The sequence below is a fragment of the Lepidochelys kempii genome, chromosome 1 (genome assembly GCF_965140285.1).
Source record: "Lepidochelys kempii isolate rLepKem1 chromosome 1, rLepKem1.hap1, whole genome shotgun sequence".
Lineage (NCBI taxonomy): Eukaryota > Metazoa > Chordata > Testudines > Cheloniidae > Lepidochelys > Lepidochelys kempii.
The window spans coordinates 76,636,296-76,653,944 of record NC_136380.1 but is presented as its reverse complement, the minus strand read 5'-3'; the positions used below and the strand labels follow the sequence as shown (position 1 = coordinate 76,653,944).

The following is a 17,649-nucleotide window of genomic DNA, read 5'->3' as shown; positions in this document are numbered from 1 at the left end:
CCTTCCTTCTCAAGTTCGGAGGGAGGCCACTCTGTTTCATCATGGCTGACTCCAACTGTCAGCTTTCTGTTCCTCTGGGTGGGACAGCACCACAAAACAACCTATGGCCACAGCCTTTACGTTGGGGAAGACAGTAAAGAAACAGTCTTTGGGTTCTGGTCCTCTGGGCGGGGCAAAGCAAGAGTCTATGGCCACAGATTTAGGCCTCATTTGGGTTGATCACCGGTCCCAGGTGTGTGTGGGGGGTGGGATTGTGACCAGGGTAGGGGGACCAAGCCAAGGGCCCTAACAGTATCAGGTTGTCCTGCCACTGGGTCAGGTGCAAAATAACCAAAACATGCTGCCTCTTTTCCTGGCAGAACAACTGGATTAATGTCTGGTTACCATGGACTACTTCCTAATGTGCTTCACTAGCGTTGCTTTGCTGGCAGCGAGATCTCTCTCACTGCTCCATAATTGGCTGATGTTGGCGCTAGCAAATCCTCCCTGCCCTCAGTCTCCTCCATTGGCAGGGCACTGCATGGTTCAGCGACTGGTCTGAGATCCCCCAGAGGGCTTCAAACATCCACGAGCAAAAACTGAGCTAAAAGGCCCTCCCTTTATACTTTCTGTCCCGACTCTCTGTTTTGGTATGGGAGGAAGGGCATGTTCGGCTCTGCCAGCAGGAGGCATGTTATGGTCCCTCCCTTTCAGGTCCAGAGGGAGGCCACTCTGCCTTACTACAGTCTTAAATAGCCTAAATCTGTTGACGTTCAGGGATGTTTGCTTGTCTGACTGATTGATTGAGTCATTTGAAAATGGACAGGAAATGTAAGAGTGGAGAATTGTTTGTCTCCCCCCCCCCATCAATCACAGAAAACGTGGAAATGGCAGAGGTGCTTAATGATTTCTTTTTTCAGTTTCAGTTTTCACCAAGAAGGTTGGTGGTGATTGGACATCTAACATAGTGAATGCCAGTGAAAATGAGGTAGGCTCAGAGGATAAAATAGGGAAAGAATAAGTTAAAAATTATTTAGGCAAGTTAGATGTCCTGAAGTCACCAGGACCTGATGAAATGCATCTTAGAATACTCAAGGAGCTGACTGGGGAGATATCTGAGCCATTAGCAATTATCTTTGAAAAGTCACGGAAAATGGGAGAAATTCCAGAAGACTGGAAAAGGGCAAATATAGTGCCCATCTATAAAAAGGGAAATAAGGACAACCTGCGGAATTACAGACCAGTCAGCTTAACTTCTGTAACCAGAAAGATAATATAGCAAATAATTAAGCAATCAATTTGCAAACATCTAGAAGATAATAAGGTGATAAGTAACAGTCAGCATGGATTTATCAAGAACAAATCATGTCAAACCAACCTGATATCTTTCTTTGACAGGATTACAAGCCTTGTGGATGGGGGGGGGACACAGCAAATGTGATATTTCTTGACTTTAGAAAGAGATCTGGGGCTCATAGTGGACCACAGGGTAAATATAAGTCAACAGTGTAACACTGTTGCAAAAAAAAGCGAACATCATTCTGGGATGTGTTAGCAGGAGTGCCATAAGCAAGACATGAGAAGTAGTTCTTCTGCTCTACTCCCCCTCTCATTAGGTCTCAACTGAAGTATTGTGTCCAGTTCTGGATGCCACATTTGAGGAAAGATGTGGACAAATTAGAGAGAGTCCAGAGAAGAGCAACAAAAATTATTAAAGGTCTACAAAACATGACCTATGCAGGAAGATTAAAAACATTGGGTTTGTTTAGTCTGGAAAAGAGAAGACTGAGAGGGGACAGGATAACAGTTTTCAAGTACATAAAAAGTTGTTACAAGGAGGAGGGAGAAAAAAATGTTCTTAACCTCTGAGGATAGAACAAGAATCAATGGGTTTAAATTGCAGCAAGGGAGGTTTAAATTGGATGTTAGGAAAATCTTCCTAGCTGTCAGTGTTTAAGCACTGGAATAAATTGTCAAAGAAATTATGGAATCTCCATCTGTAGCATCGTGATCTTACATATAAAGCATGCCTTGTAAGGTATCAGGGGGAAGGTTATGATCTGCTGAAAGTCTTTTCTGTATCCATATATGTGTATCATTAACGCATATGAAGTTATGAGAACTATGTTCTATGGTAGTCATTAAAGCATGCTGTAAATTGGGGAATCAGCCAGATGTTATCTCCCCAGAGGCAACAGCAAGGAAAGTAACCAATGCCCGGGCAGGGTATCATTCTACACATCAACAACCATTGTCCAGCAAGGGACCTACAATGCAGTGACTCACCTGCATGAGGCCACACCAGGGGAATTGCTCAGCTTTGCTTGAAGAGACTCAGTAATGCTCACCTGACTCTGAAGGTGAGGGTGTGGATGGAAAGCCAAGAGGGAAGAAAGGACATGATAAAAGGGAGAGACATTTGCATGCTGTCTCTCTCTTCTACCTACATCTACAGACACCACCACCACCACCAAGCGACTGAAGCGCTGATCAAAGGGGAGAGCCTGGCTGAAGAGCAGCCAGCCTGTGGTGAGAAGCATCTAAGTTTGTAAGGACATTGAAAGTGTTAAGATCACCTTAGAATATGTTTTGCTTTTATTTCATTTGACCAAATCTGACTTATTATGCTTTGACTTATAATCACTTGAAATTTCTCTTTATAGCAAATAAATTTGTTTGTTTATTCTATCTGAAGTAGTGTGTTTGGTTTGAAGTGTGTCAGAGGCTTCCCTTCAGGTAATAAGCCTGGTACATATCAATTTCTTTGTTAAATTCATGAATTCATATAAGCTTGCAGTGTCCAGTGGGCATAACTGGACATACTGCAAGATGGAGGTTCCTACGGTTGTATCTGGGACTGGAGATATTTGCTAGTGTCATTCGCTTGCAAGTAGCTGGGAGCAGCTTACATGCTACAGGCTGTGCGTGAATAGCCCGGGAGTGGGGGTTCTCACAGCAGAGCAGAGTAAGGCTGGCTCCCAGAATCAAGGATTGGAGTGGCCTAGCGGGTCACCGGTCTAGATAACACCAGAGGGGAATGTCACACCAGCATTGGAGATTTTAAAGATCAGATTAGACAAACACCTGTCAGGTATGGTCTAAATAATACTTAGTCTTGCCATGAGTGCAGGGGACTGGACTGGATGACCTCTTGAAGTCCTTTCCAGTCCTATGATTCTATGATTGGAGCCTGGTTTGCTGGTGATGGATTATTCTGAATTGCATTACTAAGTTTTAATGTATAATTTGTCACATTATGCCAATGGTTTCTAGAGCATATGAATAGCATTTTTTTACAAATTTTAATAAAGAAATTTTGAATGAGTCAAGTTGGATTCCAGGAACATAAAATTTCATTCTTTGACTTGTTAAATATATTTAACCTCTAACCAAAATGCTGTACCTCAGGTACAGGATCTACTTCATACTTTCAGGAAGCTGTTCCATATTCCTTAAGTTAAATGAATCTGTGGCCACTTTATTGTAGTCTTTGCAAAGCAGATCCTACCAAAAGATTTTAAATTACACTGGGCACCTACCAAACTTAAATACCTAGAGGAAAAAATACCAAAATTACCTGAAAGACACACCAGGAAAAGTGTCAGGGTCTCCTATTTTCATTATAGGTCTATGTTTATTTAACTAAAATGAACATACTTGCAAGTCTCTTTTTCAAGCCCTCCATGTATAATTGAAATCAGTAATTATAAATCCCTTGTGTCAAGCAATCAAACAATTCTTGTGGAGGGAAAAAATGCAGGAAGCCAAGGAATAGCTTTGGTAAGTTGCACTTGTCTATTGAAATAAAAGGGGTCTTCATGCTTCCTAGCTGGAAATTGTGACAATGCATCATGTGATATGAACTTGTTCGAGCCCAGACAAGGCATTAACATGATGGATCAAGAAATCATTTCTCCAGTTAAATTGAGTTCTTTAATTTAGTTGTCAGTTATCTTTTTTTCATAAAAGGAATCGTGTTCCATTAACATAAACTGTGTATTTCATTACTAACATGGCTATCAGCATTTTTGCTTTGTGCACTGTGTGATGTTGAGAAAGTCACTTAACCTCTTTGGGCTCAATCCTTCCAGTTGCTCTGCATGCTCAGCTGCCTTTGACTCACAGGAGGCACATAGTATCTCACAGCATCAAGTTCTTTGTTTCTCCCCCCATTTTGTGAAATAGGGATAATGTTTATATCCTCAAATGTTTAAAACTCCAATTAACATTGTAGACAGCTTTCAGTATATAAGGAATGAAGGATTGAGCCTTAATAACTCCAGTTCTTCAAGCAAACATTGGCATAACTTTTAGACTACTCATGTGAACAAAGTTATACATGTACTTAAGTATATTAAGTAAAAACAGTATATAATTTCCTGATTTTGAAAGTTGCTGTACTTGTATGTGTGCTGATGGTTTGTTTGTTAGTCTGATGGTTTGTTTGACTTTTTGCTTTTGATAATGACCAGTCCTTGCCAACATATTATTTTCTTCTTAAGTGTATTATTTTATTTAAAATAATTGTAGTGCTTGGTTATAAAGAAAAAGTCATAATTAAATTGTCTTCTCTGTGAATCTCCTGTGTAGATAGACACTAGCATCATGAGATACTGTGAAAATGTAACATGTTCACTGATGTATAAATAAATAGAGTTCTAAAAAATTTGCAAGGTGGAATTACAAGATTACCAGCAGAGCATCAAGTTCTGTACAGAATTGATAAGGGCATGGCTTAAATAAAGGGAGCTGTCCATCTAGTAGTGCTAGGAAGATGGGTAGGAAATTAAACTGCCAAACAACAAACCTTTAATGATAGTGAAGCGTGTTATATTGCTGTGAGCAAGCAATGTCTGCGGCAAAATTAATTAAAATCTTAGTATGTAATACATATCCTTAAAACACAACTTGCTTAGGGCAGAAAACATGAAGAAAATATATACAAATGTAAGCTATAATATTTGTATTGAGTTTTTTTTCACCAACAAGCATTTGTAATTGAATAATTTAAATTTTTGTAAGAAATTATTTTTATAATTGAATCATCACGCATTATTTTGTTATCTAAAATAAGTAGTTTTCATTACAAAGTAAATGAAAGTTTAATTCAAATTATATGTATTATGCAAATGCATTAGTAAAGTATTGCTGTAATTTACAGTTTTTTTCTCTAGAATACTAATTACTCAGTCTTCAAATCAGTAGATTGCTTGCAATTTTTAATGTATGTGTTTTACTCTACTACTTATGGAAAAAAAATCATATTTAGTGGGAAAACGTGGCTCCTAAATGCATCATAACATTTAACTTGTTATAAGATAATACTTGTCACAAACAAAATACCAGAAATATGTTAAACTTAGAATTGATTGTTTTGATTTTATTTAAATGGAACTCTTGGACGTGTTATATGTGGAAATAATCTGCATGTTACGTGTGTGGTATTAAATAATAATTTGTGTTACCTTTATAAATGAGTAATTGTTAGTATTTGTGTGAAAGGTATAGGGGCATGGTGACTTTTGAGAATATTGCAAGACAATCTCCAAAAGTAAGAATGTACTGAACAGCTGAATGGTTACATGGAATAAAAAGTTACACTCACTTTCCTATAATCTAAAGCAGTATGTATTTGCTCTAATCCTACATCTGCTGTCTCTTCAATTGATATGAAAACATAGTCTGGCCAACAGTACTTCCTTAGATACATCCTTTACTCCATTTACCTACGGCTTTATTGTCTTTATTTTACAGACAACTGCCTGTAAGCAGCATTCTGTTTTTTTTTTAATAGCTGGCCATCTATCTCTAAATAAAAATAAGACATTGCAATAATAATTTGTCTATCTAGAATCATTGTGAATCCCTCCAAGGATGGTGCAAAATATTCTTGCCAAATTGTGCATTTATCTAATTTGTATACTATGCAATCCCAATGTTCAAAAAGGTTTGTGTTTAAACTAACCTAATCTTACAGTGAATGTTGTGTTGGACCAATAGGAATCACAAAAATTCAATGAGTTCATGTCCTTTCATGCAGTTTTGCTGTAGTTCAGTGGTTCATTGAAACTGTAAGTGGATTAGATTTAATCTCTGATGTAATAGAATGCTGATCTAAGGAAAACAAACTTCCCCTGTTATACCTAGGCTAAATTTATTAGGTCAGCCAAATTATAGAATTAAGTGTCAGATGCCAATATCTGGGGGAAACTCAGAGTCAATATCTATTTGCACAATAATAAGGCCTCATTTTTCAAGCAACAGGAGAACTCTGAACTATGGGGATTTTTGTTTTCTTTCTAAGGCCAAGATCCTGCATCCAACCCATTGACTTCTTATGTTACATGGTGTAGCACACAGTGGCTTTAGTGGGTCTCTGCTTGGATTTAGGACTTGACACTAGTAGATAAACAAAATTACATTCTAAAAAGCTCCTAAGGCCATGAATACACTCCAGTCAAACCACTTCTGATTCAGTTATCCAGTTAAAACTAATGGTGATTTACAATCCTCTTACAGTTCAAGTTGAGCAGTGTGCAGAATGCTCTCTTTAGCATCATTTTCTGGAGTATTGGCCCTTTCTTGACCTTACAGCTAAGTTTTTCTTCATTTTCAGTAATGTTGAAACAGCTATAGGGCCTGTTGAATCCTATAGGAATTGTCATTTGATTCAGTTGGCACATAAAATTTGCCAAACTAGATCAGACCCAAGATTTCACACTCTGGGATCTAGGTGTCTGGTCCTGGTATCCAGGGTCAAGCCGGGTGTCAGAACTGGGGTCAGAATCTGTGGACAAATCAAATCAGGATCATAGTCAGAGTTAGGAAGCAGGCCAAACATTGAAGATGGATTGAAGTCAGTTCAAGGCTCTGGGGGTAAGAAGTTGGGTGCAGGGCTGGAACTGGTTAGGATGGGGCATGGACAAGGCTAAAGGGAGCCGGAAGAAGGCCCAGGCAAGGCTTGGTGCAGGAACAGGAACAAGACCAAGAGCAGGCTGGAAGCCTAGGGATTCTGTCACACTGTGAGGTAGCAGTAGGGCTCATGGCCAGGTAGTGGTGTTGCACAGACTAACTTGCAACTCTGGCAGGGTCAGTAAAATACTTGTGCATGGAGGTCATCTGACCCAGTTCCTGCCCATGCTGCTGCAGCATGTCTGAAGGCTGAGGCATTTCAGGCTCTGCTGACAGGATCAGTCCCTGCCGCTGAGCTGCTGCTGCATGCCTGAGTGATGAGTCATTTCAGGCTCTGTTGGAAGGGTGAAGCATGTCAGCTGAGCAAACAACCCTGTTCTGGCTATGGGTTTGCCAAACACAAGTTCCATCTAGTTCAGTATCCTATCTCTGACAACAGTCAGTAGAGGAGAAGGATAATACCCATCCATTATATGAAGGGGTTCAGGGATACCAAAACTAGTGATGATCCTGATATATTTTTTTTAAATCTGTAATCTGTTTGTAAACTCTTTAATAGTAAATATAATATACACATGTATAATGAAGGAGAAAAATATATGGTCCAAATTTAACTCTGGCTAAATGAGCAAGAACAACTTTGGATTTCAATGGGAGTTTCACCTCTTATGTCAGGAGTTAATTTGGTCCTTTGAATGTATTCTTCTTCCTCCAGCATTTCTGTATTTTATAACTAATTCTTTCGAATTCTTTGTACAATGAAATCCCTCTGGAAAGTAAGTAGAAATGTTATTTAAATGAATCTTTTATAGTTACAAATGCTGTGCTAAGGAATGGGAGCTCTAGTTAACTTTGAGGTTTACTCATATCAAACCAGCATTCAACTGATAAATTAGAAAAAGAGTTTAGGAATTGAATGTGAATGTATTTAGGTGACAATGGGAAACAAATATTATATAGCTTAATGATATATAGTAACTTATTCTTCTAATTTGCCTTCTGTATTCACTAGAATAAGACAAAGATGCAGCCATGTCTTATTCATTACAGAGCATATGTGAACCTGTTTTATCCTGTAATCATAGAATTATATAAATGTAGAGCTGGAAGGGACCTTGAATGTCTATACTAATGTTTTCCCTGGAACTAGGAAGAGTAGATTGTCTTAAGAAAGGTACTTGACTACAAAAGGCCATGAACTGGTGAATTGAAATGCCCTACACAAAATTTTATCCGCATGTTTCTTGAATAGTTTGGATAAAGGGCACTGTGTTCCTTTCAACTTTCTTCAAGTCTTGCATTCTTTTACACTACCAATGCCACCAAGCATACAAATCTCTGCATACACTGGATGGAGAATGCTGATTTTTTTCTCCCCACTGATGGTGAACAAATAAATAGCCTTCTAAAACAATGAGTGATGAATTTAATTCTTTCCCCAAAAAATACAGCTGATTGTTCCACCCATCTGTGTGGGAGATTAACCATACCAATTTTCTTTTAATTCATTAATTAATTAGGATTTTTACATTAATAAACAGGATGCCTATCCAAAATATCAAGATGCCTCTAACACCACTTACAAGAATAGAAAAAAATAAACAGCAGCTTAACTCTGACTGACAAAAATATGAATCCCGCTATAAATCCTAAAACACAGAATTCCCTTCCTTTCCACTCTAACATCCAACAAAACCCACCATCTGCAAGAGCTCACAAGAACAGGAAGACCAGGGAGGGGAATTTGGTCCAGAACTGAGGCACCTCTGAACTGCATACATACTGCCACCGTCATCCTTTTTTAATACATGAGGTATCCATCTGATCACAGCTGCAGTGTGGTGTCATGTAAGGAGAAGCAATCTCTCATGTAGAAAAGTCCCAAGACATCTATAGCACTATAGGTTAAATCTAACTCTTTAAAATTGAAGACAGCTGGCAGTTTTTCAAAGAGACATTATTAAGGGCACAAAAGCAAACTATCCCACTGTGTAGGAAACATAGGAAGTATGGCAAGAGACAACCCTAGCTTAACTAGGAGATCTTCAATTATATAAAATTAAAAAAAGAGACCTTCAAAAAGTGGAAACTCAGTCAAATTACAAAGGATCAATATAAACAAATAACACAAGTATGTAGCGACAAAATTAGAAAAGCCAAGGCACAACACGAGATCAAACTAGTTAGGGACATAAAAGGAAACAAGAAAACATTGTACAATACATTAGAAGTAAGACGAAGACCAAGGATAGCGTACACCCATTACTCAATGACAGGGGGGAAGACAATAACAGAAAATATGGAAATGGCAGAGCTGCTTAACGACTTCTTTTTTTCGGTTTTCACCAAAAAGGTTGGTGGCAATGGGACATCTAATATAGTGACTGCCAGTGAAAATGAGGTAGGATCAGAGTCTAAACTAAGGAAAGAACAGGTAAAAATTTACTTACACAAGTTAGATGTCTTCAAATCACCAGAGCCTGATGAAATGAATCCTAGAATATGCAAGGAACTGACTGAGGAGATATCTGAGCCATTAGCAATTATCTTTGAAAAGTCATAGAAGATGGGAGAGATTCCAGAAGACTGGAAAAGGGCAAATATAATGCCTATCTATAAAAAGGGAAATAAGGACAAACCAGGGAATTACAGACAAGCCAGCTTAACTTCTGTACCCAGAAAGATAATGGAGCAAATAATTAAGCAATCAATTTGCAAACACCCAGAAGATAATAAGGTGATAAATAACAGTCAGCATGGATTTGTCTAAAACAAATCACGTCAAACCAACCTGACAGCTTTCCTTGACAGGTTAACAAGCCTTGTGGATAGGAAGGAAGTGGTAGATGTGGTATATCTTGATTTTAGTAAGGTTTTTGATACTGTCTCCCATGACCTTCTCATAAAAGAACTAGGGAAATACAACCTAGATGGAGCTACTATAAGGAGGATGCATAACTGGTAGGAAAATCATTCCCAGAGAGCAGTTATCAGTGGTTCACAATCATGCTGGAAGGGCATAATGAGTGGGGTTCTGCAGGGATCGGTTCTGGGACTGGTTCTGTTCAATATTTTCATCAATGGTTTAGATAATGCCATAGATCGTACACTTATAAAGTTTGTGGACAATAGCAAGCTGAGAGGGGTTGCAAGTGCTTTGGAAGATGGATTTAAATTCAAAATGATCTTGACAATCTGGAAAAATGGTCTGAAGTAAATAGCATGAAATTCAATAAGGACAAATGCAAAGTACTCCACTTAGGAAAGAACAATCAGTTGCACACATACAAAATGGGAAATGACTGCCTAGGAAGGAGTACTGCAGAAAGGGAGCTGGGTGTCATAGTGGATCACAAGCTAAATATGAGTCCACAGTGTAACACTGTTGCAAAAAAAAGCAAACATCATTCTGGGATGTATTAGCAGGAGTATTGTAAGCAAGACACGAGAAGTAATTCTTCTGCTCTACTCCGCAGTCATTAGGCCTCAAGTGGAGTACTGTGTCCAGTTCTGGGTGCCATATTTCAGGAAAGATGTGGACAAATTGGAGAAAGTCCAGAGAAGAGCAACAAACATAATTAAATGTCTAGAAAACATGACCTGTGAGGGAAGATTGAAAAAACTGGGTTTGTTTAGTGTGGAGAAGAGAAGACTAACAGGGGGCATGATAACAGTTTTCAAGTACATAAAAGGTTGTTACAAGAAGGAGGGAGAAAAATTGTTCTTCTTAACCTCTAAGGATAGGACAAGAAGCAATGGGCTTACACTGCAGCAAGGGCAGGTAGGTTGGACATTAGGAAAAACGTCCTAACTCTCAGAGTGGTTAAGCACTGGAATAAATTGCCTAGGGAGGTGGTAGAATCTCCATCATTGGGGATTTTTAAGAGCAGGTTGAACAAACACCAGTCAGGGATGATCTAGATAATATTTAGTCCTGCCTTGAGTGCAGGGGACTGGGCTAGATGACCTCTCGAGGTCCCTTCCAGTTCTGTCATTCAATGAAAATCAATCCAGAAACAAACGGACAGTCAGTGCAGATCATGAATCATGTGTTGCCATTCTGCACTGACTAAAGTTTCTGGATTGATGTAAAGTATAGACTTACTTAAAGCACATTTCCTCATGGTCATAATTTTGACAAAGGCATTGATTATGGTAACAAAGACAGCATTCAAAAGAAACAGTTACAATTTCTTGGTAATAAAACCATCCCAGGATGCTGATGCTATAATACTAGCCAACTGCTGTCAGGGATCTAACACACTCCACAGAATGTGCCCCATTGTGCAGATTTTCTGTTTGTTTAACAGTCTTGAATGCGAGCTGAAGGAAAGGACCAATTGAGTACAGTTTGAAAAAGTAGTTTCCTAGTATGACAAAGCGTAAATTCAAAGCAGGAGTTTGTCGAAATTACTACAGGAAATGACATATAGTGTATAACATTGGGGAAGGGAGTTATTATGGCTGGACAACATTTTCTGTTTAATTTGAAAATCAAAGACTTACTAGAAGACCTCTCAATTACATCAGCAGCTCACCAGAACAGAATATGTTGAAAAAAATATAATATAATTGGTTATGTTATAGTGAAACTGAAGTTTTAAAACATTAAGGGTCAAGAGCTACAATCCTTGCACACCCAAAGGTAAGGGGATTTATTCTATTTCTGATCTTGCAATTAACTCCACACGGGTAGACCCTATGGAGGTCATTGGGGCTCCACAAGAGTTCCCCTCCCCTATTCCCTCAGAGGCAGTTACAAGATCATGGCCTAAAGGGTAAGAATTTGAGCAGAATGTATATTAAAACCAATGACAGTTGTTCAGAGAACAGGGCTAACAAAGGAAAGAAGGGACTAGGGAATATTTATTCCATAGTCATCAATCCTTGTATAACAAGGTAATACAAATTATATCAATATTCATTATAAGGATGCATCCTACAGACTGACATTTTTATTTCTGCATAATCAATACACATACAATTTAACACAAATAGAACTATAATTTAGAGTAGTAATTAGAATCCATTAAATTTGCTATTGATTGTTTCCCATACATTTTTTTTATTTTAATTAATGTAATACAAAATGAGATTCTGAGCCTCAGTTAATTTGTTTTGACCAGACTGGAGCTGTTGGTCAGGTGCCATATTGCATTTTGTAAAGCTGGCGGGGAAATAAAACAAAGGAGTAACCATTAAGAAATTTTGATTGCGTGCTCGGATCTTCTCATTTTCAGTATCAAATTGTCAAAGACTGCAGATCATTCTTTTGTGTTAAAAGTTTGTATTTCCTGAGCTTCTTTACTGCTTTTCCTCTTTGACCATCTTGAAGCATTTGACATCAGAGTACACTTAGATCAAAATTTTAAAAAGCAACTAGGATCCTAATTGCCATTTTAAAAAGTGATTTTGTCATTTAGAGTTAGTTTTACAAAAGTACTTCAGGACCTAGTGAGATGTTGAAAAGTTCATAAGCAGTGCCTAACACCTGTTGAATGTAACACTTTACAAAAATAAAGCCAGGGAGAGTTACACCACTTCCCATGATCAGATTTGTTCACAAAAGGCAAATTGAAGTCCACTTTTAAAAGGATCAGAGCCCTCCAATCACATCTGCAATTTGGAAGCAGCAACCCCCTGTTTAAATTTAGCCACATATAACTTTTTTGCCCTTATCCTAGGATTTCTAAGCACAGAGATTAAATCTCTGCATTTAGTTTTTAAGAAGAGCTATCAAACTTCAGCATACCCCTATTCCCAGGTATCTAAAGCCATTTGTCTGTTTCCTTGATAGGTTCACCTTGAAGCCACATACTAGTTCATACTCTGCCATAAAAAAAAAAAAAAAAACCCTAAGGATCTGCTGCAAAATGGCCATATTAGTTATGTAAAGTAATATATCATCTATGAACAGGATCAATTTGTGCACACTAAAGCCTATTTTAATCCCACTAATGCCCAAGTTGTCCCTTATGGCTATCACAAGTGTCTTAGTTGTTAGCGTGAATGGGGAGGATGAGGGGCGGGGGAGATAGAAGTCATTCTCTATCTTGTGTTCCACCTAAAGAAAATGAGGAGGGTGTGGGCCATGCACCCGTGTGGGAGTGTTCCACTGTTGAACAGAACAAGGATAACTCCCATGATTAGCAATTGGCTCCTTATTCTGTCCATGTTTCATAAGTGAGTGAAGGAAAGGAATGAACTGGTGGAGAATGGCTTCTGGGGGTCATGAGCAGGGGTGAAGCTCTCAAATTATGGGACTTCTTGTTCAGCTGCTTTGGTGTTTGCATTATTTGGTGTTTGGAAATATTCATGTGAGCAAAATTTCATTCTCTAGAATACTTGTGTAAAGGAAACTTTACATGTATATGTGTCCATATGCCAGTACTTATGTGAATGTATATTTGTATGAGCATTCACACTGTACGTGTTTATGCTGGTCTCTTGATAACTGTTTTTATGTATAGAAGTCATCCAGTTAAGGAGCACAAACAATGCAATATTCCTTAGGTGATCATTCACAAAATGCTATTATGAATAGCACCTACTTGAAGCAACAGTTGCAACAAATTATTCATGATCCATCTTTAGCTGAAATATGTTCATATAAATCCTTTGTTGAATACATTTGAGTATAAAAGCCTATTGATGTGTAGTTTTAATAGAAGATGGCTATGTTGATCAAAGAAATTGTTGATGGTTTGTTCAGGGTTTTTTTGGTATAGTGCCTTGAATTTCAATGACTGCTTTCTTGTTGTGTGATGTCATGACAGTTGGAAACATGCTGAGGTGTTCAAGCAGATAGTTTTCTAATTTAATTGTGAGAGGTCTGGTGTCAGCTCATTCTAGATGGAGGATCCTGCACCCTGGAATGCACCTCCCCACTTCGGTCTGCTAGAACTCATGTTTCCAAGCCTTAACTAGTTTACACATGAAGGAAGAATTGTTTGAATTTGGGGTAATGATCAAAGGTTTCAGTCTTTAGACATTAGTCCTATTTTGGAATTTGTTTAATACCTTTGCATATTTTTAGAGCTTTTTATGGGTACATTTTAACTTATCCTAGTGAGGAACAATTGTTTACTTCCCTGTTATATCAAGCCCTTATTGTATTAAAAGAGAGGAAGGAGAGAAGGTCAGAAATTTACATTCCATGCTATGGCTAATGCATTTTGTTTTTTTTATATCAAAAGATAAAGTGGTGGGTTTTCCTTTAAATATCATCCTAGTGCTGTTTTATTTTAAGATGCCAAGAAGTTTTTTTTTCCAGAATTGTTCAATAGTAGATGATAGAATTAAGACTTGTAGATTTTTTTCCCTTAGTATGACAGTGAACACAAAATTTGGATGTGAAAAAACATGGAAGTTGTCTAATAGTGAAACTATATTACTTCGAACAGCAAGATCAATATGCATTTTAATCTTTCCCTTATATTTTAACTGTTTTGATCAGTACAATAAAAGTAAAATCAAATGTTATTTTCTTAGCATGCTTTTTCAGAAATTACCTTAAGTACTGTACTTTTGCATATATTCATTTCCATAGTTTCCTATTTATTTCTTCCCCAATGACCTCTAATTTGTCATCTTTATAATGTAGATAATGTTTTGTAGTGGTACTCTCATTAGGATGTTGCAACATTACATGTTTTCTACTTATTGGTGTTTGAGATGTACAACTAAATCTAGAAGATGAAGCATGAACTGTGAAACGACAACTAAAAATGGAACATAATTATTGAATTTGTGGCCTTTGGGTTAATGTCAAGTGTCGTATCAGTTTTAATATCTGATCTTTTTTATCTCAAAAACTTTATGATCTAAAAGAAACATGCTTGTATATTATAACTTAAGTGAAGTTTACCCTGAAGTCCTCACATGTCAAGTCTTCTTAATTATAGTTGTGAACAAACATTCACAGATTTGGAGGTTTGGACCCCATTCCTGCAAATACTCATGTATTATGAATAGTCCCATTGAAGCCAGCGAATCGAGGTCTTTACAGTCAGATAATAATCTAGGGTCTCAGTCCTGTACCACTGAAGCCAGTGGGAGCTTTGACATTGATTTCGGCATGAGGTGATCAGAGCCTAGATGATATAGAGATGTTTAATCCAATATATCAAAAATCTTTTCCACTTCTTTCAGTCCTTTGTCAGGCCCAATCTTACTTTACTTCTCTTATCTAATTGAATCAATAATGTTTTTATGGGCTATGTCGCTGTATCTAAGTGATGAAACACTGGAATCCTTGAGACACACACCCATGGAGACCAGCTTCCCTTGTCTTTGGCAATTTCATACATTGTGGCGTTTAAGTCACCACCATGAGCACTGCCATCCATACTGCCATGGGAGGCTGTGCCATCCATATTTCAAATCCTTGTCACTAATATTACTCTGAACTCTATCATCTTTTTTTACTTATATGTGTAAACCTTCTGCCAGGTGGAATCAGCAGTAACCAGGGGTGGGTTCAATATCTAGGGGTTCCTTTTCAACAATACAACACACAGAACCAGCTCAAGCCCCCACCCAGTAACCTGGGAAAATTACACACTGACCTGGGCGCCTCTATGAGGCAATACTTCCCCTCGCACAAGCAGAGTGTCTGAGTGTAGGAAGTTACCCAACACTGAATAGAGAAAATGCTGTAAGCAGGATTCATAAACATAAAACCGTGAGCAGGACACTCATCCCAGAGTGCGTGTTGCAGTGTCTTCTGCTTCATTTTCTTGAGTCCTACAACCAAAATTTCCTTTATTGTGCCCCTCTCTGCTTTCTCACCACACAGTGGTTGTCCTGGGTCAATGAGGACCCAGGGTTCAAAGGTGCATGTGTGTAAGTTCACCTCCCACCCGGGACAGGGAGAAGGCACCTTGATTGCTCCACCTCTGAGCACTGGCTCTGGCTGGCTGCCCTGCCATCCGCTGCTCTGCACACAGTCACCTTCTGCCATCTGCTTCTATACTACGACCTCTGTAGGTCAGTCATTTGAGGTTTCCCCCCAACTCTTAATGATATGCAGTTCTCAGTGATTGTCAGCTACTAGTGGCGGAACTTAAGCAGGCTGGGCAGAAACGCTCTCCTGGCAACAAGTGATTTCAGCGTTAGTGAGCATTTAACAAAACAAAAGACTCCTAATGGAACATTACTTAGCTCTGTCTTTTAAACAGTGGGGAGGAGCAGATTAAACCATGCCTGGGGCTCTGAGATAGAGCCCACCTCCTGCCATGGACACCTGTCTCTGCCCCCTCTTATTTTCACTGGGTCTAGCATTCGGTCCACTGGCTTAGCTAGTTCCTTTCAGTTGAGGGTGATCCCTCAGTCAGGCCAGGCTAAGCAAAGTTCTGCTCCCCTTTGCTCATACAATAAAGATAACAACATTGATAATATTTCACAACACCTGCATTCAGTAATAAAGTGATTTGTAACCCAGGACTAGCCAAAGTTGATCACTTTGGGCAACACAGCTCTGTCTGCTGGGTACCAAGGCAGATTAGGAATGTTTATGTAAATACAGTCTGCTCCTGAAGTCTTTCCCCCTCCCCAGGTAGCTGTCAGAGGAAAGCTCATGCAGACCCTGCTTACATATGTTTAGAAAAATATTATTGTTATTATTATTATTAATTATTATTAGTTTATTATTTTATTTTGAAAATCAGATTTTAATAATGCAAGATGCTTTAAAGGTTAAGACTGCATATAACTTAGAAGGTTTTCTTGAAGACTTAATAGTTCCATGGCATTGGTTTCAGATTTTGAGAACTGAGCATGGAAACAGTTAAAATATTACCTTCCATAAGTCCTCCATACCATCCCCTCTTCTGTCCTCCATGCAGCCTGACCTAAAAACTACCTGAAGTATAGGTCTCACTGGCATGGCCCACTCAAAACACATTTTTTGTATGTGTGGTTTTTTTTAAGCCTGAAAATTACATTTGGCCAACTTGAGGTTTTATAAGAGCCTGAAAGACTCTAAGCCAAACTGCAAGCATTTGATTTGCCTGATAGATATATTTTAAGACTAGGACCAATTTAAAAAAAATCCCATTGTGTGATCTTGCTTCACAAATTTCTGCAACCATCAGGATCTGTACTACCTACAAATCAGCTGTTGATGCACAATGAAGAGTTAACTCTGATTCCCATATGCCACAAAGGCTGGCTTACACAATAATAAATGTTGGTGTTAAGGTTGTCATCTGACCATCATACAGCAGTTTAGCGTTTATTTATTACTGGCTTGTTTGCTAAAATCCCATTTGGCAATTGTTTTCTTATGTAGACACACATACAGGAAATACTATATATCTTAATCTCTTTTTCAGGTTGCTTGGAATTGAAGGAGGACACCATTGAAAACCTTCTGGCAGCTGCATGCCTCCTTCAACTCCCACAAGTAGTAGAGGTTTGCTGCCATTTTCTAATGAAGCTTTTACATCCATCCAACTGTTTGGGAATACGAGCATTTGCTGATGCACAGGGGTGCACAGATCTTATGAAGGTGGCTCACAGCTACACCATGGTAAGGCAATTCCAGTGTATTTCAATTATACTAATGTGAATAATATATATTATTTTCAAAGTATCTCACTAGCATTTGAGATACAATTCTGTTGCCATTACTCTTATTGAATAGTCCCATGCTCCACAAGTGATCCTATTAAAGCCAGCGGGGATGCTTGTGGTGTGTGGTACTGAAATGGAATAAGGTCATCAGAATCTCACCCTGAATGTGAATGAATTAACTGC

At 38.4% G+C, this 17,649-nt stretch overlaps 1 protein-coding gene across 1 annotated transcript in view; it reads left to right on the top strand.

Annotated features, from left to right (window-relative positions):
- KLHL1 (kelch like family member 1) overlaps window positions 1-17,649 on the top strand; it is a 431,335-nt gene that overhangs the window by 170,302 nt on the left and 243,384 nt on the right. Inside the window, exon 4 of the mRNA XM_073346360.1 lies at window positions 17,226-17,422. Coding sequence (XP_073202461.1) covers window positions 17,226-17,422 — 197 coding nt within the window. The remainder of the gene's footprint in view (window positions 1-17,225; window positions 17,423-17,649) is intronic.